General features: G+C 27.8%; 1 protein-coding gene across 2 annotated transcripts; it reads left to right on the forward strand.

The window, feature by feature from the left end:
• The first annotated feature begins 15,069 nt into the window (after window positions 1-15,069).
• Window positions 15,070-20,313, forward strand: LOC109816673 (GDSL esterase/lipase WDL1). 2 transcript variants are annotated; one of them, XM_020381753.3, is made up of 6 exons: window positions 15,070-15,357; window positions 17,840-17,917; window positions 18,489-18,629; window positions 18,810-18,886; window positions 19,380-19,526; window positions 19,804-20,313. In XM_020381753.3, exons 1-6 carry the CDS (start codon window positions 15,247-15,249, stop codon window positions 19,967-19,969), a joined length of 720 nt encoding a protein of 239 aa, XP_020237342.1. In that variant the 5' UTR covers window positions 15,070-15,246; the 3' UTR covers window positions 19,970-20,313. The 2 variants fall into 2 exon arrangements, with proteins under 2 accessions (XP_020237342.1, XP_020237343.1); XM_020381754.3 differs by having other exon boundaries at window positions 15,078-15,357; window positions 19,846-20,313.
• The last annotated feature ends 1,738 nt before the right edge of the window (window positions 20,314-22,051 follow it).

Genomic DNA, 22,051 nt, shown 5'->3' on the forward strand with positions numbered 1-22,051 from the left:
TTAAAGAAAAAATAATATATTAAATTAAATATAAGAGTCTAAGTAAATTGTAATTTTATTTTTAAAAAGTAAAATATTAAAATTAAATTAGTAAATTGCGAAATAATAATATTATTAGAATGAATAAAAATCATTGTTTATAATATATTAAAATTAAAAATAAATCATAAAAACAAATTATATATAATTAATTTATTTATATAAAATAATAAGTATATGACTTAATTAAATCATGTAGATAAAAATAATATAATTATCTTAATTTATTTTTACTTGAATTATCTTAGTGTTCTTTATTTATCCAATCAAGTCAATACTAAACTAACTAGGGACTAGAGTTAATAGTAGGATTAAAAAAATATATTACAAAAATGTCAAAGATGTAAAAATAAAAAAAATGTAAATACTAAAATCAAACAAAGTCATATTTTTAGAGATTTAAAATATATTTAAGTTAATACAAAATTTCTTTGTATTTTTTATTTAAATCCCAAAATTTGATAATTTTAAAGGAGAATTAATTAAAAGATTATTAATTTTGAAACAAATATATGTTTTAGTGAGAATTAACATGATATTAGTGGTCTTTGTGATTTTCTCCCTAAATTGAAGGTATTAATTGTTTTAAAAAAATAACGCCCTATTGATATTAGAAGAATTAAACCATTAAAAAAATTCTTAAATATTGACATACTTATAAATTTATTAATAATACTTGTAATTATTCTCATTGTGAAAAGTGTAACATCCTATTTTTTCAAAATAAATTAATTAAAGATTTTTAATTAATTAATTAGAGTTTTATTATAAGATGAGTGACATTTTATAAATAATAAATAATTATTATATTACATGATTATTTTAAATAGCAAGAAATAATTAATTCGACCTTTGTCGATGAGTTACATGTGAGATAGGATTAATAATTTGATATAAATACATTAGTAAAGTTAGGGTTGTCCCATATTACTCATTAACACATATCTTGTGATTTGAAAAGGAGGGAGAACCAGAGGCAACAAGTGACAATCTTAGAGATCCCAAACAAGACTTTGACATCCATTAAGTTAGGGGGAGTGAGAACCTCGCTCAATTGAAAAACAAAATAAATTCAATGATTTTTATTCATGCTTTTGGTAGACAGAATACTTTATTCTTATAATATTTTACTCTTACAAATCATGGGCTAAATAAGAGAGTTTACCAATCACAAACAAAATTAAGAAAGTTTTAATTATACAATATTTTGTACAACTATTAGAAAATTTTGAAGTTATGATTGCATATACCTTCCTCCATTGTCACTGTCTAGTACCTGAACTTGTGTTTTATACTAAGTTTCAGTCATATTGTGAAATTTATGAAATAGTCTTCTAACTTCACTTTTAGACTTCATCATACTTATCCAAGTCATTCGAGTACAATCATCAATAAACGTTACAAACCATGTTGAGCCACCCAACATTATACCTTAGATTTTTATTTGAAATTAAAGGAAAACAAGTTTTATGACTCTTTGCAAGCTCACAAACATCACAATACAAAGTTGAAGTGTCTATTTGATCAAATATATTTGGAAATAATTTCTTTATGTAACCAAAAAGATGCATGTCTTAGACGTTTATATGATAACCAAATATTTTCGCCTTTTCTTACTTTTTGAGACCCTTTTGTCACTAGCACTTGACCAAGCCTCTCTAAGTATTTTTCTATTAAATCCATGTAATACAACCTTCCTCGTCTAATACCAGAACCAATCATCTTTCTTGTTTGAATATCCTTAAAAAAACAAGAGTCAGGCCCAAAAATTACAACACATAATAGAGCTTTGGTTATTTGAGAGACTAACAATAGGTTATATTTTGAAATAGAGTCAGTTCCCTTTCCAATGTGGATTTATTGTCATTGACAATGGAAATGTTTTTTTTTTGTAAGAAAGGTTTAAGATTTTTAATATGTCTAGCATCAAAATTCGCATGATCGGAGCATACAAAGACAATTATCCATGCATTATTCAAAATAGTGCTTGTGTTTATTAAGGCCTTACCATTGAGGTCATCACTACCTATAGTGGTAGCAAGTGCCATGCATTTGTCATCCTTGTTCTTAATGGTAGTTACAACATCAACAATTGAAATTTTTCTTGAATTCGTTTTTGACACCTGACTATGATCCCACCACTCAGGTACTCAATGATTTCATAACATCGTTCCTTGGTGTATCCATCCTTATTACACTAAGTACACTTGTAGTTATCCTTTTTATAACCTTTTAATTTTTTGGCTTGCTTCCTTATCATCATAGCTGTGGAATCTGAATTGATATCTTTTGTTTTAAATATTGTTCATCAAAATGTCTTTCGTCAAATCAAGACATGACATTCTTCTAAATCAGATGCTACTTCTTTTTGCAAGATTTCTCCATGAATTTGCTCAAAATAATCACCTAGTCCAACAAGGAATATATGTACCCTCAATCTCTTTATTGACTTTTATATGATTTCACATCATCAGGGTTCTTCATGACTACTTTGTCACAATGGTCTAATTCCCTAAAAATCTTTATGAACTCCCCATAATATTCAGTTAGTGTTCTATTATTTTGTTTTGCAGTGAATGCCCTTTGATTCAGGACCAACACTTGTAGCTCATCACTTCCATCATAGAACACCTTTGACAAAGCTTTCTAAGTATCAAGGGTAGTGGGTAATCGAAGATACCTTTTCATGATTTCTAGCTTCATGGGCATTAACAACCATTCTTTCACCTTTTGGTTTTTAACATACCATTTTTCATATCCTTCATCTTTTTCTGTTAGAGGCTTCACCTTCTTGCGAATGTAGGACAATTTTTCCCTCTCTACAATGTGCATTTCCATTAGTTGTGACCACACGTCATAATTGGATTTGTTTAGGATGATGCCTATATTGAAGACACCTTCAAATTAAACTACCACTACAGTTTATGTTTTTTTTGCCATCTCTCCAGCAAAGATCTTCACGGGTTCAGAAAAAAAAAAGTATAAGTTGTGGTACCAAATTGAAAAATAAAATAAATTTAATAATTTTTATTTATTTATGCTTTTAGTATACATAATACTCTATTCTTATAATATTTTACTCATACAAATCAAGGGCTAAATAAAGGATTTTACTAATCATTGACAAAATTAAGGAAGTCCTAACTATACAATATTTTGTATAACTATGCAAACCTATAATTTAACTATTCAAATATTTCCATATCAACATGCTCCAAGTGTGTGCTATTTGCAAGGTAGCATAATTGACCTCCAATCTCATTGTTTATGTTTGAATGTATGAGGAATTAAATCCAAACTTGATTATGAATGTAATGTGTATGTATCCTTCCCTTGCCTTCTAATCATGTTGTTATACTATATTTGTGCTCCTGATCTGTGATGTTGTCTTTGATTGTGAATTTAAAAGTGTTTGTGGATTTTTGAGGGAACTCTAAAAATAAATATAAAGCAAGTTACTGGAGAAACAATTAGGAATAGGAAACCCTTACTAGAATAAATTAATTAGACTATATATACCATATTTCTAAAATGAATTTGTAAGTTGTGAGACTTAATGCGAATGTGATTTGCAAATTATGCAGAAAAAAATAATATTGATACAACGTTGGGCACGACCTAAGATTGTTGGGTGCAAAAGTAATAGAGAACTTTCTATGACAATCACGTTGGGCATGGGGAGGTGCATGTTGGGCATGAGAGCCATAAAATGCTCCCGACTTGGTTGACACTGGGCATGAGCTTGGTCACATCGAGCGTGGGAGCTCCAAAAGCTCCTAGTTGTAAAATTCGCTAGGCATTGGGAGAGTCATGTCGAGTGTGACTGTTCCAAAGGCTCTTAGTCTTGATCCTGTTAGGTGTAGGGCATCCCACGCTAGGCGTTGTCCTATGCCTACGAATGATATGCAAGAAATTGATTAACTAATGAGAATATCCTTGATTAGTAAATCATGTGAATTCATTGATTGGGATGAGTGGGTTAGGCGTGTAGATTGGAAAAATGAGAAAGTGTGTGATGATAATGCGAACCCTTGAGATATGTGATATGTGATAAAAGTGCAAGTGATTATGTGACTGTTTTAACTTAGTAGTGTGAAAGTCTAGATGAATTGACTAGTAGGAATGTGACTAATGAAATGTGAAATCGTGTATATGTGGATTGTTAATGAGATTTATATGCCCATGCATAGAGTCTATACGACATGTATCATTTGCATTATTTTTTTATGGGTATAATGTGAAATATGTTGCTAGGGAAGACTCCATTGTTTAAAATCTTGACACACCATTGATGTATTTTCTCCTAGTAGAGAGTGTTGTGATGGTTTGACCCAGCATGTTCTCCTAGGATTCTCATGCCTCTGGACCATGATAAATTAGTTTTACTGGTGTCACATGCATATAATTTTAAGAGAGTCTTGTTCATTGCATGATCACAACATACTCATTATTTTTTAATTATGAATTGGATGGATATCGAGATGTGTAGAACAAGCCTTGGTATATCATGTGAATATAGTAGATTGTTTTGTATCCCTTGATTATTGAGAATTATAAATGTTATTAATGATATTTGTTGTTATTTTATATTCATAATTACTGTTATGTATGTATATGGTTATCCGACCATTTCTTACACTAGTAGCTGGAGTAAGATGTTTCTCACTTTTCTTTTTTTTAGAGTTTTATTTTGTTGTATATGTGCATATGAATTTGATTATGATAATAGAGAGGTTTAAGCCTTTTGTTGGGAATGCTCCGATAAGATGTGACATCAAGACCTTAGACAAGAAACTGATTTTCATTGTTATTGCGTTAGGGATTTATATTATTTTCTTATAGATATTTCTACATTTGTTGACATTCTTTGTAATTAGTTTTAGATTTAGTTTTGTCATTCTGAACATTTGAATTTAATGCGATACCTTTATTCTAAGTTTTCTGTTTGATAAATGAAGTATTTCAAAAAAATTTCAAAATTATTTTTTTATATTTGATTTGATATCAACTATATTATAAGATAGTGATTGAATGAATATAAAGTGATATGTTGTAATGACTTGATTATTATATTTAATTAACATTTTTACAAGTCAAAAGTTAGAAAAATAAAATATAAATTGATAAGCTATATTAAAATAGGACGAAGACTTAAAATTTTCCCATGACTTCATAATTTTTTGATACTCGGATCAAGTGTGGACATATCTCTCAACGGGAGATGTATGTAGGTCTTTCGAATGAACAAAAATGGTGGTTGAGGTGTCATCAAATATGGTACTTGCTAAATTATGTCAAATAGCTTAATTTGTTCGGCTTTTATTGGTCATGAGTAATGGATTTTACTTTTTGCTCATGTCAAATGGCTTAATTTGTTAGGTATTCATTAGTTGTGTCCGGTAGATTTGGACCAAATATTTTGAGGTGTTAAAAATAGTCAAATGATATACTAAAATCCAGTAAGTGTCATGCATAAAACATTATCTATACTCATTAATTTGGTGATCCAACATAACTCTATCACCATCGTTGTTGATCATTAACTCTATAGCTAAAAGGCTTGCCATTATTGATGAGATTGAGATACAGGGAACAAATTAAGGTGTTTATTTTTTTTTTGCTTGTGTTATTGAGAATGCAAGAAGATGAAGAATTGAATGATTTATATTAATAACTAAATGTGTGTTTATTTTAACTAAAAATTTATTTTGAACAAAAATATGCCAATTTGGCACAATCTCGTCTAATTGTTTGAAAAAGTGTTGAAACATTAAAACAAACACATTATAAGTCATTTTACTTGAATCCCCTTTATAAACACTTAAAGATGAAGAAAATAAGGGGAAAAATTGAAATAAACTTTTTCAAAATTAAAATTTATCTATAAAATAATTTATAAAAATTCTCTCGTTAGTCTCTAAAAAACATAATAGAGAAGAAAATGTGGTCAACATTTGATACAACTTATAGAATGCGAACATTTCTAGAACCCATCATAACCAAAATTAGAAAAAATGACCAGTAAATAGTAATTAAGATATTACTTATTAGGTATGAAAAATATTACACAAAATTATATATGAAGCATTGACTTTGACTTCTATCACATACATAAGTTTGTTACTAAATTAAATCAAATAATTGAAACATAGAAACACTTTAAATATAGTATATACACATAAAATACTACAACAAACAGATCATAAGAGATATGCAATTTGTTACAATAGATGTAACTAACATAACAACCTCATAAGGCATTATATAAAGAACAAACTAAAAGGTATAAATTAAGAGAAGAACTTTGTCATTCTTAAGAAAAAAATTTCCATCCCTAAACAAAGAAATATATATTGAATCAAAAACCTTCATCACTTTGATTTCACCTAAATTATTTACATTGTTTACTTTGTATTTAATATCAAAGATGTTTACATGTGCTCCAAAGGCAAAAGAAGAAGATAAGCAGCTGCAGAGGTCTATAAGTATTGGAATTTTAATCAGGAGTGGATGGACATTTGTAGGATATTGTAAGAGAGGATGGTACAAGATTCGAATGAATATCTATTGTGAAAAATCTAATTATCAAGTTATTAAATAGATAGTATTTTATACGAGCTTATAAACACTTCTTACCTTATAAGTTAATAAGAATGTGTTTATAAGTCAGTAATGATGAGTTAAACCCATAATCTTCATGGTTATATTAGTAATAGTAAATTAATCAAATTCATCATACAAAATTGTAAATACCCAATGATTGTTCATTGTTGAATTTATTATTCATGTAATGTATATATTGTTACAATTAAACAAGAAATAAAAACTCATCTAATTAGTATGAAAGTTTATTATCAGGTTATATAATGATAACGAAATTCTTATCTTAGCAAGATATTATCATGTTATAGTGGTGTAAAATTGAAGTAAACAAATATTAGTTTGCAGTACAAACATTTATTTCAATGTGATAAATGTCAATCTTTTAATTCAAATTAAGGTTTGATAGTTTTTAAGTTAGAAAATCAATTTTTGCATTTCTTTTATTTTGATGCAAAATTATGATTGCAATTTTTTTTACATACATTTTAAATATACCTAGCATTTTAAAATATATTAATGATATTTAAACCAAATACTTCTATAAGTGTTTTTCCAATCAAGATTTTGGTTGAACTAATTCTTTTGGTTACAAAAGAGAGTTTGGCTAATGGATAATTTTTTTTTATAAAAATTTCCTTCAAATGTATTTTTCATTGAAAATCCTGGAAATAATTTTTAAAACTATAAAAAGTAGAGATTATGTATATTGAATGAAAGTGATTTTCATATATGTTCAAGGTAATCAAATTTGGAACATACTAATTGATTATATTCTTTTGATAAGAAAAGCTTCCTCTTTTTCATTGATAGTTTGAATATATACATATGTGATTAGTTATTGTTGCTTATAAATTTCTATTAATAAACTATTATATGGTGACAATATTCTTAATATAATATATAGTAGGTTAACTAATGAAAGGAAACATCATGATAATAATATTTCTAATATAGTTGTTTGATTAGTGAGACGAAATATTACGATAATTATATTTTTAATATAGTTGGTCAATTAATAAAATGTTTGTTTATCATAATAACGAGTAGAGTTGGCTAATTGAGTTTGACTTATTGAGCTAGTCTAAGCAACCCATAATTAGGGGCCTAATGACAATGTAAATATTTAGAATGAATTGGTGTAATTATTAAGCTTTAGAGGCTTAAAGGCGATGAAAAATCTAGAGTAGATTGGCAATGATGGTTAAGCTCTAAGGCCACTGTTGAATACTTATGGATGTAAAAAAAACTTTTGCTTAAAGTGGAGAAAACAATGTGAAAAGTACTTACACTTGAATGTGAGATTATTGGTGTACAACGTGAATGATAAGTTTCACACTAGATGAAAATGAGCATGTTGAGTGTGTATGTGTGTGTGTGTATATATATATGTATATATGTATATATATATATATATATATGTATATATACGTATATATATATATATATATGTATATATAAGTAAAAATGACCCATAAATCTAACACCTTAAAGTTTGTGTTAAGATGTGGTATCAAGTTCACCTGTGTAATTTACTTATGGCCCATAATGGGGTTCTCTCCTATGTTTAACCTCCCTCTTATTCCCAACATTGTGTATTTTTTTATGTGCTTAGAAATATTTCTAAGTCATGTATCTTGAGTTAAAAATTCATATTTCTTCCCATATGGACTTGATAAATAAATGGATATTGAAAAATTTGTATGTCAGGTCTGAATGTATATTTAAATGTATGCTTAGTAACAAGTGTCGTAATCATTTTAATCTTATGGTATAAGTTGAAACATTCAATTTAATTTCCTTTGACATAATTCCTTGATTTGAACTAATTTTATCTTAATTTGTAGAAAGTAAGCTTTAGTTTATAACTTAACTCTTTTAGGAAATGTACTAGCTCTTTTATGTTTAATTATAGATGAGAAGAAAGAGAGGATGAGAAATGTGAAGAAAAGAAAGACATTAAAAGGGGAAGGGTTAAATAGTATCACTCAAAAACTCAACACTTTTTGAAATAACAACAGTAATGTGATTGTAAGAGTGCAAACGAAGAAATAAGTAAAAAGAACATATAATATTTTTATACTAGTTCATCTCAACGATTAGGACACCATCTAATTCTTGATCAATCTGATCAAGTTTCACTATCTTTTATAAAGATACGAGTATTCCTTTAGGTTCTCTTCTGTAAGTGCTTGTAGGATTTTAAAAGGATACGTAATGAAGACCTAACCCTTATTTGTTTTTAAAAGCCTTCTAGTTAGGCCCATAATCCAACCCAAATTCTTCTTCCTTCTCTCACCCCCTTCTTATTTTATTAATTAGTAAAAAAATATTTTATATTATTATAAACTTAAAAAGAGTAGTTTTCTCTTAATCAGTTTTATGTTTCTTTCATTTTACGAACACACATTTTTTTTCACTTTAGAGCTTAGAGAACCATAAGGAAAAGGGAACCACTTTGGAGTCGCTCGTCCATTGTCTAGTACTTTTCAAGGTAGGAGGAGTGAGAAACCTCACTTTGAATGTGGAGATGTATGCTAGGTAGCGAGATTAACCCCTAATCTTGTCTTTGTTATATGTCTATGTATGAGGGATTTTCTCCAAATGCGTCTTTATCTTCTCTGTTTCTCTTTGTATGTTCTGATTGATATAATTAGTAGGCATGTATTAGTAATTTTTGAGTTTGGCTTATAATTGTATAAATTGGTGTTCCCATGGGTTCTTGTGAGAAATCATAAGGGAATGCATTAGTGGTTGTATGAGGAGATGACTTGAGTATGTAATTGTATGCATAAATTGTACTGTTTAGAATGTTTATTACATGATTTGAAACATTTGTATGGATTAGAATGTGAAATCGAGATTTATTGGTGGGTTTCTGTGAAAACTCTAAGAGAGGTAATGGTTATTGTATGAGTAGTTAATAGAAATAGAAGAGTATGTGCAATTGTTGCTTTCTGAAGTGTAATATGATAATTTTGAAGTGTCTCACCAACTGTGTAAATAGATTGGTGAGCTAAAGATTAAAATAAAAAAATCGCAGGTTGTAGAGTCTTTGATCACAAAAACGACATTGAGCATCACTATGACTAAGAGCTAGAATTATTTCTATGACCCTTAGGTTGAGTGTGAGTTTCATGTTAAGCGTGACTCAGGTTGAGAGTCAAGGTTACTCTTTAGAAGCCCTTATGTTGAATGCCTAGTCTGGCACTAAGCGTTAATTGTCCAGTTGTGTTTCTTTCCTTCTTTGCTAGTGAATATGATTCCTTGAGCTATTGATTGCTAACCTTTAATGGATATAACTGTATTATTAATTGTTATATTGAGAACAATTGATGATTATACAATATGACATAAGTTGGAATGGCTGAATTGACATGATGATATACTAAGGTGATATGATAATGCATAGAGTCTTGATTGACATGCATCATATACATAAATAATTTTAAAGGGGTACGATATGGAATACACCGTCAACGAAGATTCCATTGTGTAAAAGTTTAGGGATCAATCCTTGGGAATAAATTGGTTTGGAAGTCCTAGTTTGGCATATTGTGTGCATGAGATGTATCTTATGTGACTTAGATATCTCAACTAGACCTTGATAGTATGTGCTTCTAGTGAGAGTGCATTGAATGTGTGACTTGTCATGTAATCCAAGACTACTTTGTGAGTTGCTAGTGACAATATATCATGTGATGTTTTTATTAGTGTTACATGCATGATAATATGTAGTTTGTATCCATTGTATATGTATCTTAATGTTATATGTTATTTAATTATTATGACATGAATGAGTGAAGTGTGTTATTGATACCAATCTGCCTATACTATGTATATATGTATGCTTTGTTTGTATTTTGCTATCCAGTTGCATTCTTACACCATGAGGTAGAATGAAATGTTTCTCACTCCTTTTGCTTTTTGTTGTTTTCCTTTGTTTGTAATGCAGGTGATCATCAACATGAGGTTAAAAATATTGGTGATGAAACTTAGTACTCAATGATGAGTTGTGTTCTGATGGGATGTGACATCGAAACATAATTAAACTTAATTATGATATTTCTTCTGTTGATTTATTTTGAAGACATAAGTTTTATTTCCTTGTAATTTTAGTTTGATTATGTTAATTTGTTTAATTTAAGAATGTAATATTTTCCACCTAAACACGTTTTAGTTTTATTTATTAAGATTATGTTATTCAATTTATTATTATTATTATTATTATTATTATTATTATTATTATTATGTATACGGAGTTTCATTTAAATTTATGCATTTTTCCTTTGATGTTCATTTGCATTTAGAAATTATAGTCTCTATTTGTATTTCCTAATTTAAATTATTTTAAAATGAATTCTTATTGAGTCATAGTTTTTTATTTGTACAATTGATTTCTCATAACTTTGCAATTATGGACAAATTATCGATTATCTTTTGTCAATTTAATCAATTGACATTCAAATTTTATCTACATTAAGATTAAATTAAATCAATGATTTTTGCACAAGTATTTATACAAATTTGTTCAAAATAATAAAGTCAAATTTATAATTTACAATAATATGCATTACTCAATAATAAAATAAAATAAATTTAATTTATATTCTTGTTTGCAAATCAAGATTTTAATCAAAATATTAAATTAAGATTTTTGATTCAAATATGTATGTCATTGATCTAAAATTAAACATTGTCGACTTACCAAAACTCTAAATTTTGATTTCAAGTTTCTAATATCATTTAGAATCTAGTAGTAAAAAAGCTTTAAAACTTTACACCATGAAACATATTTCAAAATCACATTAATCCTCAAACAAATTTAATTGTATCTGTAACCTTAACAACATATGTAACCTTAACAACATACAACCACTTATTTGTGCGGTAGTATTTACCCATATTAGTACAATGGTCAAAACCAAATAGTTTCAAGCGCAACATGACCTAAAGTTACACATAAGACAGAATGACGTTAATTAATTGTTAATTAGGGGACTTTGAATTTTAATTTACTAATTAGGTAATGACACTTTAACATTACAATGATAATGGTGGAATGAGAGGCGTTTAGGTTAACACTATTTAAGGCTAACCTTCTATATATGGCATACGAAAACAAGGTCAAGAAAGAGTCATTCTAGGTTGGGACAAGATATATGCATTGTGTCACATATATAAATACACTAAAAAAAATTATATTGACACTACTAAGGCCAAAATTTGCTTGTCTTTACAAGCTGCAATTGAATTCTATTTGAGAATTCAATATGGCAGATTTTGAAGACAAAGTAAAGGTGGCAACAAAGAAAGCCAAGATTGTAGCAAAGAAAGCCCAGAAGGCCATAATCAAACATGGGAAGAAGGCTGTTGGTGCATGCAAGAAAAGTTGGGCGAGGCTAAAGAAAAACATCAAGGATCGTAAGGAGAGGAAAAAGAGAGTAGAATATTTAGGTGATCGTCATTAATCTAAACATTAACTATTCTTCAAGCTTGGCCAATGGAAATGGCATTTGCATTGTGCTTTCCTTACATAATTTATTGATTTAATGGAAAAGAAATTAATACATAATTTGAATGGTGTAGCTTTGTTAATGTCTTTTTCTTTGCCAGATTGCAGCTTTTATATTTTTCCTTACTAATTCATATTTGAACATTTCATTACAAGTTTTTTTTTGGGACCTTCGTATGTAAATATGTCGGATGGGTTTAATCTCTTTAACATCACTTTTCTTGTTTGGTAGGAAACTCTTCTTAGGAAAATCCCTTAACACTCAGGAATTAATTGAGTAATTGTAATTAGGTGAAATTGTTTGTAATTCGTATAATAATTCTCTAGATGAGTCTTTATTGATAGTCCCAAGAAGTTATTAACGTCCTATTTGGAGTGTCATCTCATTCTATAAAAAATTCTTTAAAAAAAATCATGAATATACAAACTAATTATTTGGAATGACTTCTTTCACGTAAAATTAAAATAATAAACGAATAAAAGAAATGGAAAGATGCAAATATCTATCTTATGTTTCATCTTTTTAAAATTGAGTTGGATTCGCAAAATCGTTTTGTTGGAATAAAGTATATCTTATGGTTGAATAATTATCATAATTGAATAGGGATTTAATTCGTACAATTAAATGTTTATTTATTATGTTACATAATACATTAAATAACAAATTAAAATATTACCAAAACTATTGACAAATTAAAAATCATAAGAAAAATAAGTTAATTATAATTTCAAGTTAACATAGTGTTCTACTAAACAATACTATATGAGCCTTTATTTTGAAAAAAATGTTAACAGTTATCTTTAAAAAAGAGAAAATATTTTTTAAAAAATGGTTCCGTAGTGTCCACATGCTTATTAAATTATATGTGGCCAAAAAGAATGTCCTACAAATAAGAAGAGCTGCATAATAACAACATGCATGAAGATCCATGAGCTCCAAATTTTGGTTTGCTAGAACATTGCGACTTCTCAAATTCACAACCTACAATTGATTGACATAAAATAGAAAATTAGTTAAGGCCTTTGGTTAGTTTAGCAAATAGCTACAACTAAAAATGTATTTACCTATATATCCAAGCAAATTAATTAAATTCTCACCCAATTGGTTTCAAAACCTTCATGTCAACATGGATTGGCTAGACTTGTCTAAATAAGAAGGCAAACACTGACTAATGAAATTAGTTTTGCATTAGCCAATTATATAATTTGAATTGTTCTTGCTTGATCCAGAAAGTCAATGTATTTAATCTCTACTTGGGATTTCTTTAACCAAAGTTGCCCATGACTTCCTTTCCTTTGGCTTCTCATCGATCTCCATTCGCATTTTCTGGTAAACATCAACAACCTCTTGGAACCTCATGCATTAATTTGGCATAACCCGAAATTATGATGTTCCAAGAAACATTATACCTCTTAGGGATTTCCTCAAACACCTGTTCGAACCCCTTAATTACACCCAACTAGCATACATATCCATCAAACTCAAGGCCAGTCTTAGCCATAAAAGTATGAACAATTTCCCTTTCCCTAACAAATTGATCCATGAACCTAATATCAGGAAAAGTAGGACGAGAGATTTTTGTAGAAGAGAATGCAATGTCCTTTGAAAAGGATTTGGGTGCGAGGAGATTATTTTTCCTTAAAATCGATATAAATATGTTAACGTTTCATATTTAATTATAAAAATATCATTATATTTTATTTCTATTATTGTTTTTATTCCAATCAATGTAGAAATGTCATGGTAGAACAATACATTCCTATTAATGCACTCTTATCAATGGAAAATACTTGGTACAAAATATCATAAAAATATATATTTTTAAATGAAAAACATGAATATGATATCAAACTATTCCCATAACTACGAAATTTAAATTAAATAACTACCTTTTAGCTGTATTATCTCCCTCTCCTCACCTTTTGTTCAAAGTTTGACTAATTAATATCACAATTACTTGATAAATGTGGTGTTTGTTGAGTGACTCAGATTTTATCCAAGTTGAAATTTTAATAACAAAGAGTCGAGAAGAGAAGTAATTTTTTAGTGTTATAAATTTTACTAATAATTTTCCCTGAAAACATAATTAAATAACGAGAGAAGTCATTATCCAATATATACATCACAAAGAGCATCAATCAAGTTCAAAAAATATATTTCCAATGTAATATCCCTAATTATAAGAATTCTGAAATAGTAATAAATTTTAATAGGTATTGATTAAAACTTGATACACATCAATAATGATATAAAATAATTATCTATAATGTGATCATTCATTTATGAAGATATAAATAATAATCTAATGTGATCATTCATGAATGAAGATATAAAGAATATTATGTAAAAATTTACATATTATAGAGGAACTTCTAACTCTGATGAATAATTTAAAAAATATATAAAATTATTTTACAATAGTATAGTTGCAGTGTACAAACATCCCATATCTGCAATCAGTTCATTGAAACAAAGATCTTTTGACCTAAAATTAAATGTAATTAACAAAGTCGTGCTATTATAAATCGACAATATTAATAATAATGTATTATCGGTATACAATAATTTTAGATTATTAACTAATTAAACCAAAAATTATTATTAATATATTTTTTAAGATAATTAATATAAAAGTCAATAAATTTATCTTCATTTAGATAAGATTATAAAGCTAAAATATAAAAGATTTTAGTATTATTTTTCGATTAAAATTAAATTTTATCCCATCAACTCACACAATAAATATTCACGTCAGATTAGATTACTTATCAAACTAGTCGGAAAATAAAAATAAAAATACATGAAATACCAGTCCCTAAGTTTTCTTTTATTCGATTTATGTCATTGTCAAGTTCTAAACATTTGGAGGCATTAAGATAAAGGGTTTCATAGCGTTATCTACACCATAAACTTGGCATCAAAAGTCCACACACTTCAATATGATGTCCCACTGACAAGAGAAAGAAATTGAAAAATTATGGCAGTTGATATTGACAAGAGAAAGCAAGAGGAGAAAGAAACCAAAACCCTCGTCTATAAATTTTGAATACTAGCTACAGTGTTGGTGTATTATTGATATTGAAGAAGTGAAATGGTAGGACCAGTGAGACCTCAATTTGTGTTGTTTGGTTCGTCCATAGTTGAATTCAGTTATAGTAATGAAGGTTGGGGAGCTATTCTTGCCAATTTCTATGCTCGCAAGGTACTTATATAGTTATGCTATTCATGTTTTTCATTCCATTAATTTATGGTTTCTCATATATCTTCTTTGACTTCAAGTTAATATTGTGTTTTCTTTCATTGCATGCACTTTGATTTGCACAATTTCATTTGTAGCTTCAGTTAATGAATGATTGAAAGAGGGTAAAAGCTGTTATCCTTTGATTTTACATGTTGGATAACCATGAAGAATTGTTTTGTTTTGTTTATGCATTCATGTTTCATAGATAGACGAGGGTTTTGTGGTCTATGGATGACCCTTATTCAGTTTTATATTTTTACAATTTGTTTTAGTTTTTAATCAAGAACAGGACTTCAGGCAATGGAACAGTTCCTTTTGGAAAGAAAAATTATCCCATTTACCGTTATTAATAGAAGAGTAATGATATATATTCATGTATTGCAAAATAGATTGAATTGGGTGGACAGAAGAGAGGACATTAGAAAGAAAAAGGATGAAAAAGAAAAGAAATAAAGGAGTAAAACACGTAATAGGTGATGTGATATATGAAAGGAATAAATAAATAGTCGGAAATGAGATGGAAGAGAAAATTAATAAGTTGATGATAAGCATTTTCTTAATTTTGGATCTCATTAACATTTTTTTATATATACAAAATGTAATACAATGTTAAGATACTTTCTATACTATTAACCATGGTGTTAACGATATGTTAGAACTGTGAATAAAAGTCTACAAAGTCTACTTAAAGGATTATTACAGAAATCCGAACTAAAAATGTGAACATATGCAATTCAAACTAAAAATGTGAACATAAGCAAAGTATGGCGGGTCATTTTCTTGTGGAGAAATAAAAATAAGTAAGATGTCAATTATCGAGGAAAAATGTTATTTAGAATATTTCAACATCAGTCACCATATTTTTCTATAAAAAAAAATTAAAATATCTTTTTAATTTTTATAATTTTATTTATTTTATCTTTTAGTTTCTATAATTTAAAAAGTAAATTAATTTTTATATTTATCTTTTTCAATCCTTTTTAGTTTCTATAATTTAAGAAATTTTTTTTTAGTTTAATTATATACTTATAATTTTGTAAGCCTCTTAGAATCTTAGTCTCTATCATTTTTTTATAATGTTGTCTATTTTGTGTTAACATGATAAATATCTCCAATTTTATGAGAATAAAAACAAGGTGTCTCAACAATAGGTGTCGTAAGTATAGATATAAAAGAGATACAAAATGTCGAGAAATCTAGTAATTTTAACAAAATAAATTCAATATTAGACAAATAAAGTTAAATTAATATTTTTGTCAATCAATACAAAAGAGACAAAGTTACAAAAAAAATTAATGACAGAACTAAAAAGATTAAAAAAATTTGCAAGTATATAGACTAAAAGTTCTATCTTAAACTATAAAAATGATTGAAAAAGATAAATATAGAAACTAAATAATCAATTTTAAATTATAGAGAATAAAAAGTAAAATAACTGAAATTATTAAAAAAAAATATTTAAAAAAAACCATAAGTCACCATATTGAGAACTTTTTGAGGAAGTGGTGGTCCTGTAGGACAAGTGGACCAGCAATTTTGGTAAAAAGTGGAATCATAGATAAGATTCCTCCATATCCAAATAGTTCAATATGATACAAGCTCAGAAATGAATGTCCAAAGAAATACTAAACAGAAAAAGATAAATGCTATAACAAATTGCACAAGAATTTTGTACACGCGGCATTCTCACATGTAGGCAAAAGTAATGCCAAAAAGATCTAGCCAATTTCATACCACGAAGTTTTCTTAAAAGTAATAAAAGATTATTTCGAAGGAATTTTTTTTTTTTTTTTTTTTTATATTTAGATATTGTTACAAGCTATCTTCCAATACAATGGAAGCCCTCTATTAACTTTTCAGTATCCCATTCCATACGAAGACTTTTTAGTTCCCTCATAAAATTACATCAATAAATTGTATTTTTGGTTTCTATATATAATGTTATACAATAAGCCATGTTAAAGAAAAGATATGAATTAGATGTTATATAGAATATCAAAAGTGTAATTTTGATTTTAGTCAATTGTAAATTTAAAAAAATGGACAAGGTTTTCCATATTATTGAGGTTGCCCAAATGTTTAAGAGAGACTGAATGTGAAATAAAGGAAAAATAAAAAGTTTGAAAATGCTGTTTGTAACTATATTGCATAAATTGAGCATTATTTTGAGTGATTAATAGATGTTATCAAGAACGTAACAACTCAAACTCACTATAGTTTGAGAAATCCAAGCAAGTTACATGTTGTTGGAAAGAATTCCCCTTCTCCATATGCATCTAAAGTGTGTAAGTATTTTGAAATATAAGCCTAAACAAACACATTAAATTTACAAATGTATTTGCTTTTTATGAGTGAAGCATTATGAGTGGTGTTTTTATATATGAGTGAAGCATTATGAGTGGTAAATGAGTTTAACTTTTATCACACATTGACTTTGACATAGGCAGATATAATTTTGCGAGGATATGCTGGTTGGAATTCAAGGTGTGCTCTGCAGGTTCTGGATATAATATTTCCCAAGGTATTGAGCATGTGTTAATTCAAAATCTCACATATTCTTGACAAATCATAAAATCATTAAAATGTGGTTATTTCGATGGATTTAACTTCTATGCACCTTCTTTGTAAAAAAAAATTTATATTGTCAATCAATTAAAAAGCATTATTAGTATAACTTTTAAAATAATTATTGTAAAAATTAATAAACTTATCTTATATGACAATTTGTGATTAGATAAGTATGTTAAAAGTCTTTTTAAGTGAATTAATGTATTTACAATTTAATATTTACTCATTTTATTTGTAGTACGAACTAATGGAACCTCAGTTAGCTAATTGACTGCTAAAGACTAGCTTGAACAATCTTGCATATGATGGCCTCAATTTGCCTTAGTACTGAGAATGGATATAATACGAACATTTGTTGAAATTTAAATCATCAAATGTACTATAATAAACTGCATGTCGCAATTTCAGCATGCACACAGACATATACATTAATCTTTAGGTTCATTTTTGCACATGTGATTACTCTGATTCAGGCTTAGACTGACTTAAAACCAATCACCTTTTCACTGTCATGTTCAACTCAGGATGCCACTATTCAACCATCACTGGTGATTGTGTACTTTGGTGGTAATGATTCTACTCATCCACATCCATCAAGCCATGGTCTTCATGTACCCCTCCAAGAATACATTGAAAATATGAGGAAAATTGCTACCCATCTTATGGTAAACTTTTATGCCACATTAATTCCTTACTTTTTCCACACATCACATGAAAAAAGAAAGAAAAAAAAAGGATTATCATATCTCTAAGACTCCAAGTATTATTTGGTGGTATTGATTCAACTATTCTTAACCTCTATATTTATCACAATGAAATTTGACCCAAATCTTAATGGTTGTCAGAGCCTTTCAAAGAAGACTCGCATAATATTTCTTACTTGCCCTCCCATCAATGAGACACAAATGCATGAAACGCTCAGGTTCTGACTACAACTTATTTTGGTTATTGTACATAATTTCACATTATCATTAGGCTATGATGTTGATGCATGATGCACTTCTACTTTTTGATGACACCTATACTTTATGTGTGCTATATGATTAAATAATTACACTTACCTGTAGTCTTATACTATATCCTCCCCCCTCAAACTGGCTCAAATATTTCATAAACTCTAGGGTTAGTATTTACTTATTTATAAATCAAACCAGTACCCTAGCTCATAGGTTATGTGCTATATCTATATCGGTATTCAAACTTGAGACTAAGTTTGAATACTGGCATGTCTGATATGTAAAAACTGGCATCTTTGGCTTCATACCAACAAGACCTGTATCCATTAGGCTGGCACATGATAAATTTAGAGGATCACAGGCACCTTCCTAAAACTTTGACATTCTTGTTATCTGATCCTATTAAAACCTGCATTTCAATCTTATACTCTAGTGAAATAATGTTTTAACTGAAATCAGTCATCTGGGGCAAATAAGAAGGACTAATGAATCGTGTCGAGTATACTCGGAAGCGTGTTTGGAGTTGTGCCGCGAGATGAATGTGAAGGCCATTGATATGTGGTCTGCACTGCAGCAAAGACATGACTGGTTGGATGTTTGCTTCACGTAAGTATATATAGATGCCAATTGCTCTCTATTAATATTACATGCATATACGGATCTAACACTCCTAAGACCAAAAATATGAAGAAATTTAAATAATCTTCATAAGTTAACACTAATGTATAAATTAAAAGTAAGATTTTAGAAAATTTAATTGGAAAGAGCTTCTACAAACTAGTTTATGCATAAATTAATTTTATTATTTCATTTCTCCTTTCTATTATTTTCTTCTAGAAATATTTATTGGGAAATTTACTAAAACGTGCCTACATATCTAAAGGAAAAGTGCTTTTGGTTCATTTGATGGGGTGGTGTTTGATAGGGATGGAATTCATTTATCATCTGAGGGGAGCAAGATAGTGGCTAAAGAGATATTGAAGGTCCTCAGAGAAGCAGACTGGGAACCTAGTCTGCACTGGAACTCAATGCCAAATGAGTTTGCTTAAGATTCATCATATGATCCAATTGGTGCGGATAACAAAACTCCAATAAATGTCTCCAACTTGAACTTCCAGGGAAATTCTCAACTGGAGTAGACTTTTTTGCGTTTTCAAGCTACGGAAATGCCCATATTTTGTAGAATGAATCACAAAGTAGCAGGAATTTGAAAAATTTTGTTGTGCTTAAAGAAATTTGGTGTTGTTAGTGCATATTGAGCAACTGATCGAGTTATATCTAATTTTGAGCGAGTGAATGTTGGGAAATTGTGATTGCCTCGGGTCAGACTTTTAATATATATTATGCAAAATTAAAGCCTTGACTTATTATTTATTATAATTTTTTTTTATAAGTTTGGCTGAACCTTTACCTTTTTAAAGTTTGATTTAGTTTATTAACTTATTTAAAAAATTTATTTAAATTATTAATATTAATTTAGTTAATAAACTTAATTTTTAAAAATCAACAAAATTATTTTTAAAATATAGTTTACTCAATATCATTAAAATTTAAAATTAAAAGAAATATAAGAGAAAAAATAAATATTTTCTGTTGAAGTGTAACCATGTATATTGATATAAATTCATACACAGATCATAAACTTATAAACCTATAATGAAAAAAAATAATTGTATGAAAAAATATTTTAATATTAATAATGTATTTTTATTTTATAAAATTATTTGTTTATTTATATTTTAATAATATATATATATATATTATTTTATTATTATATTATATAAATAAATAGGTGACCTATTAGATCTAATAGACTTTTCTATAAGTTTAAGTTTGATCTTTTTATATAAATATACTTTTTTTAGAAGTCTAAACTTGACTTTTTTATTAAACAGACCAGGTCATATCAGTTTTTAATGAGGTCAGGCTATAAGTCTATGTTTAAAGTTTAACATATTCTCATTCCTAATTATGTGTTACCGTTTTATGATTTTGGTTCGTCTTTTTGATAGTTATATATGTGTGGCTATTTGAAAAGATAAATCGATAACTAAGGATGTTCACCAGATTGGGTTAATATGATAAACTCAAACCAAATCAATTAAATTGATTTAGATTTTTTGTTCATTCGGGTCCGATCTGAACCAAACTAATTAAATTCGATATTGATTGATTTAGATATCTTATTTATGCATCAAAAATCCAAATTAACCTTAACCAAATCAATTGATTTATATATTATATATTATATATTTATTATTTAATTAATAATTAATATGTATGTGTCATTTTGATTATTTTAAAGATAATTTTATGTTATAATACATATATTTTTCATTCCTTTTTTCAAATACTTAAAGAAAAAAAGAACTATATTCCAAAATATTGAATATCATTTTCAGGTTGTATTGCATTTGAAATCATTAAGTAGATTAAGAAGAAAAAAAACTCAAGAGAAATTATATTACAAATTTATTAATTTAGTTAATTTTTTGACAATATATCAATTAAATTAATATTTAATTTAAGAAAAAAGAATATTGAGTGTCATTTTTACATTATAATACATTTGAAATCTTTAAGTAGATTAAAAAATTAATTTAGTTAATTTTTGACAATATTATTAATTAAGTTAATCTTAAAAAATCTATTTACTTTAAAAAAAAAATTAAAAATTTACTAAATACCTAATAATCCAAATCAAATTAATCCAATCAACATCAGATTGATTCAACTTGAATTAAGAAAAAAAATTATGAAATCCATACCAATTAAATTTAGTTGATTCGGATTAAATTTTCATTCAAATCTGAATCAACCTAATCCATTGAACACCATTAATTTTAACCTACAAGATGTGTTTGAACATCATTTTTATAGTTAAAAAATTACTTATAGATCAAACCATAATTTACACAATGCTATGATATCCTATAATCATCAACTGAAGCCATGAAAACGTCAGTTTGTAAATCTCCAGGGCTTGGAGATGTCAAAAAAGAAAACCCTCCGACATGTCTCACTCCAGAGATTTGGTACTCTCTTAGGCATCATTCTAAGCCTTGGAGATTTCAAATGTGAAAACTCTAGTAGCCACACAACTACTACGAGATGGGTAGATTGCTGTCTGT

Source organism: Cajanus cajan, chromosome 3 (assembly GCF_000230855.2).
Source record: "Cajanus cajan strain Asha chromosome 3, NIPB_CcT2T_4, whole genome shotgun sequence".
NCBI classification, from domain to species: Eukaryota; Viridiplantae; Streptophyta; class Magnoliopsida; order Fabales; family Fabaceae; genus Cajanus; species Cajanus cajan.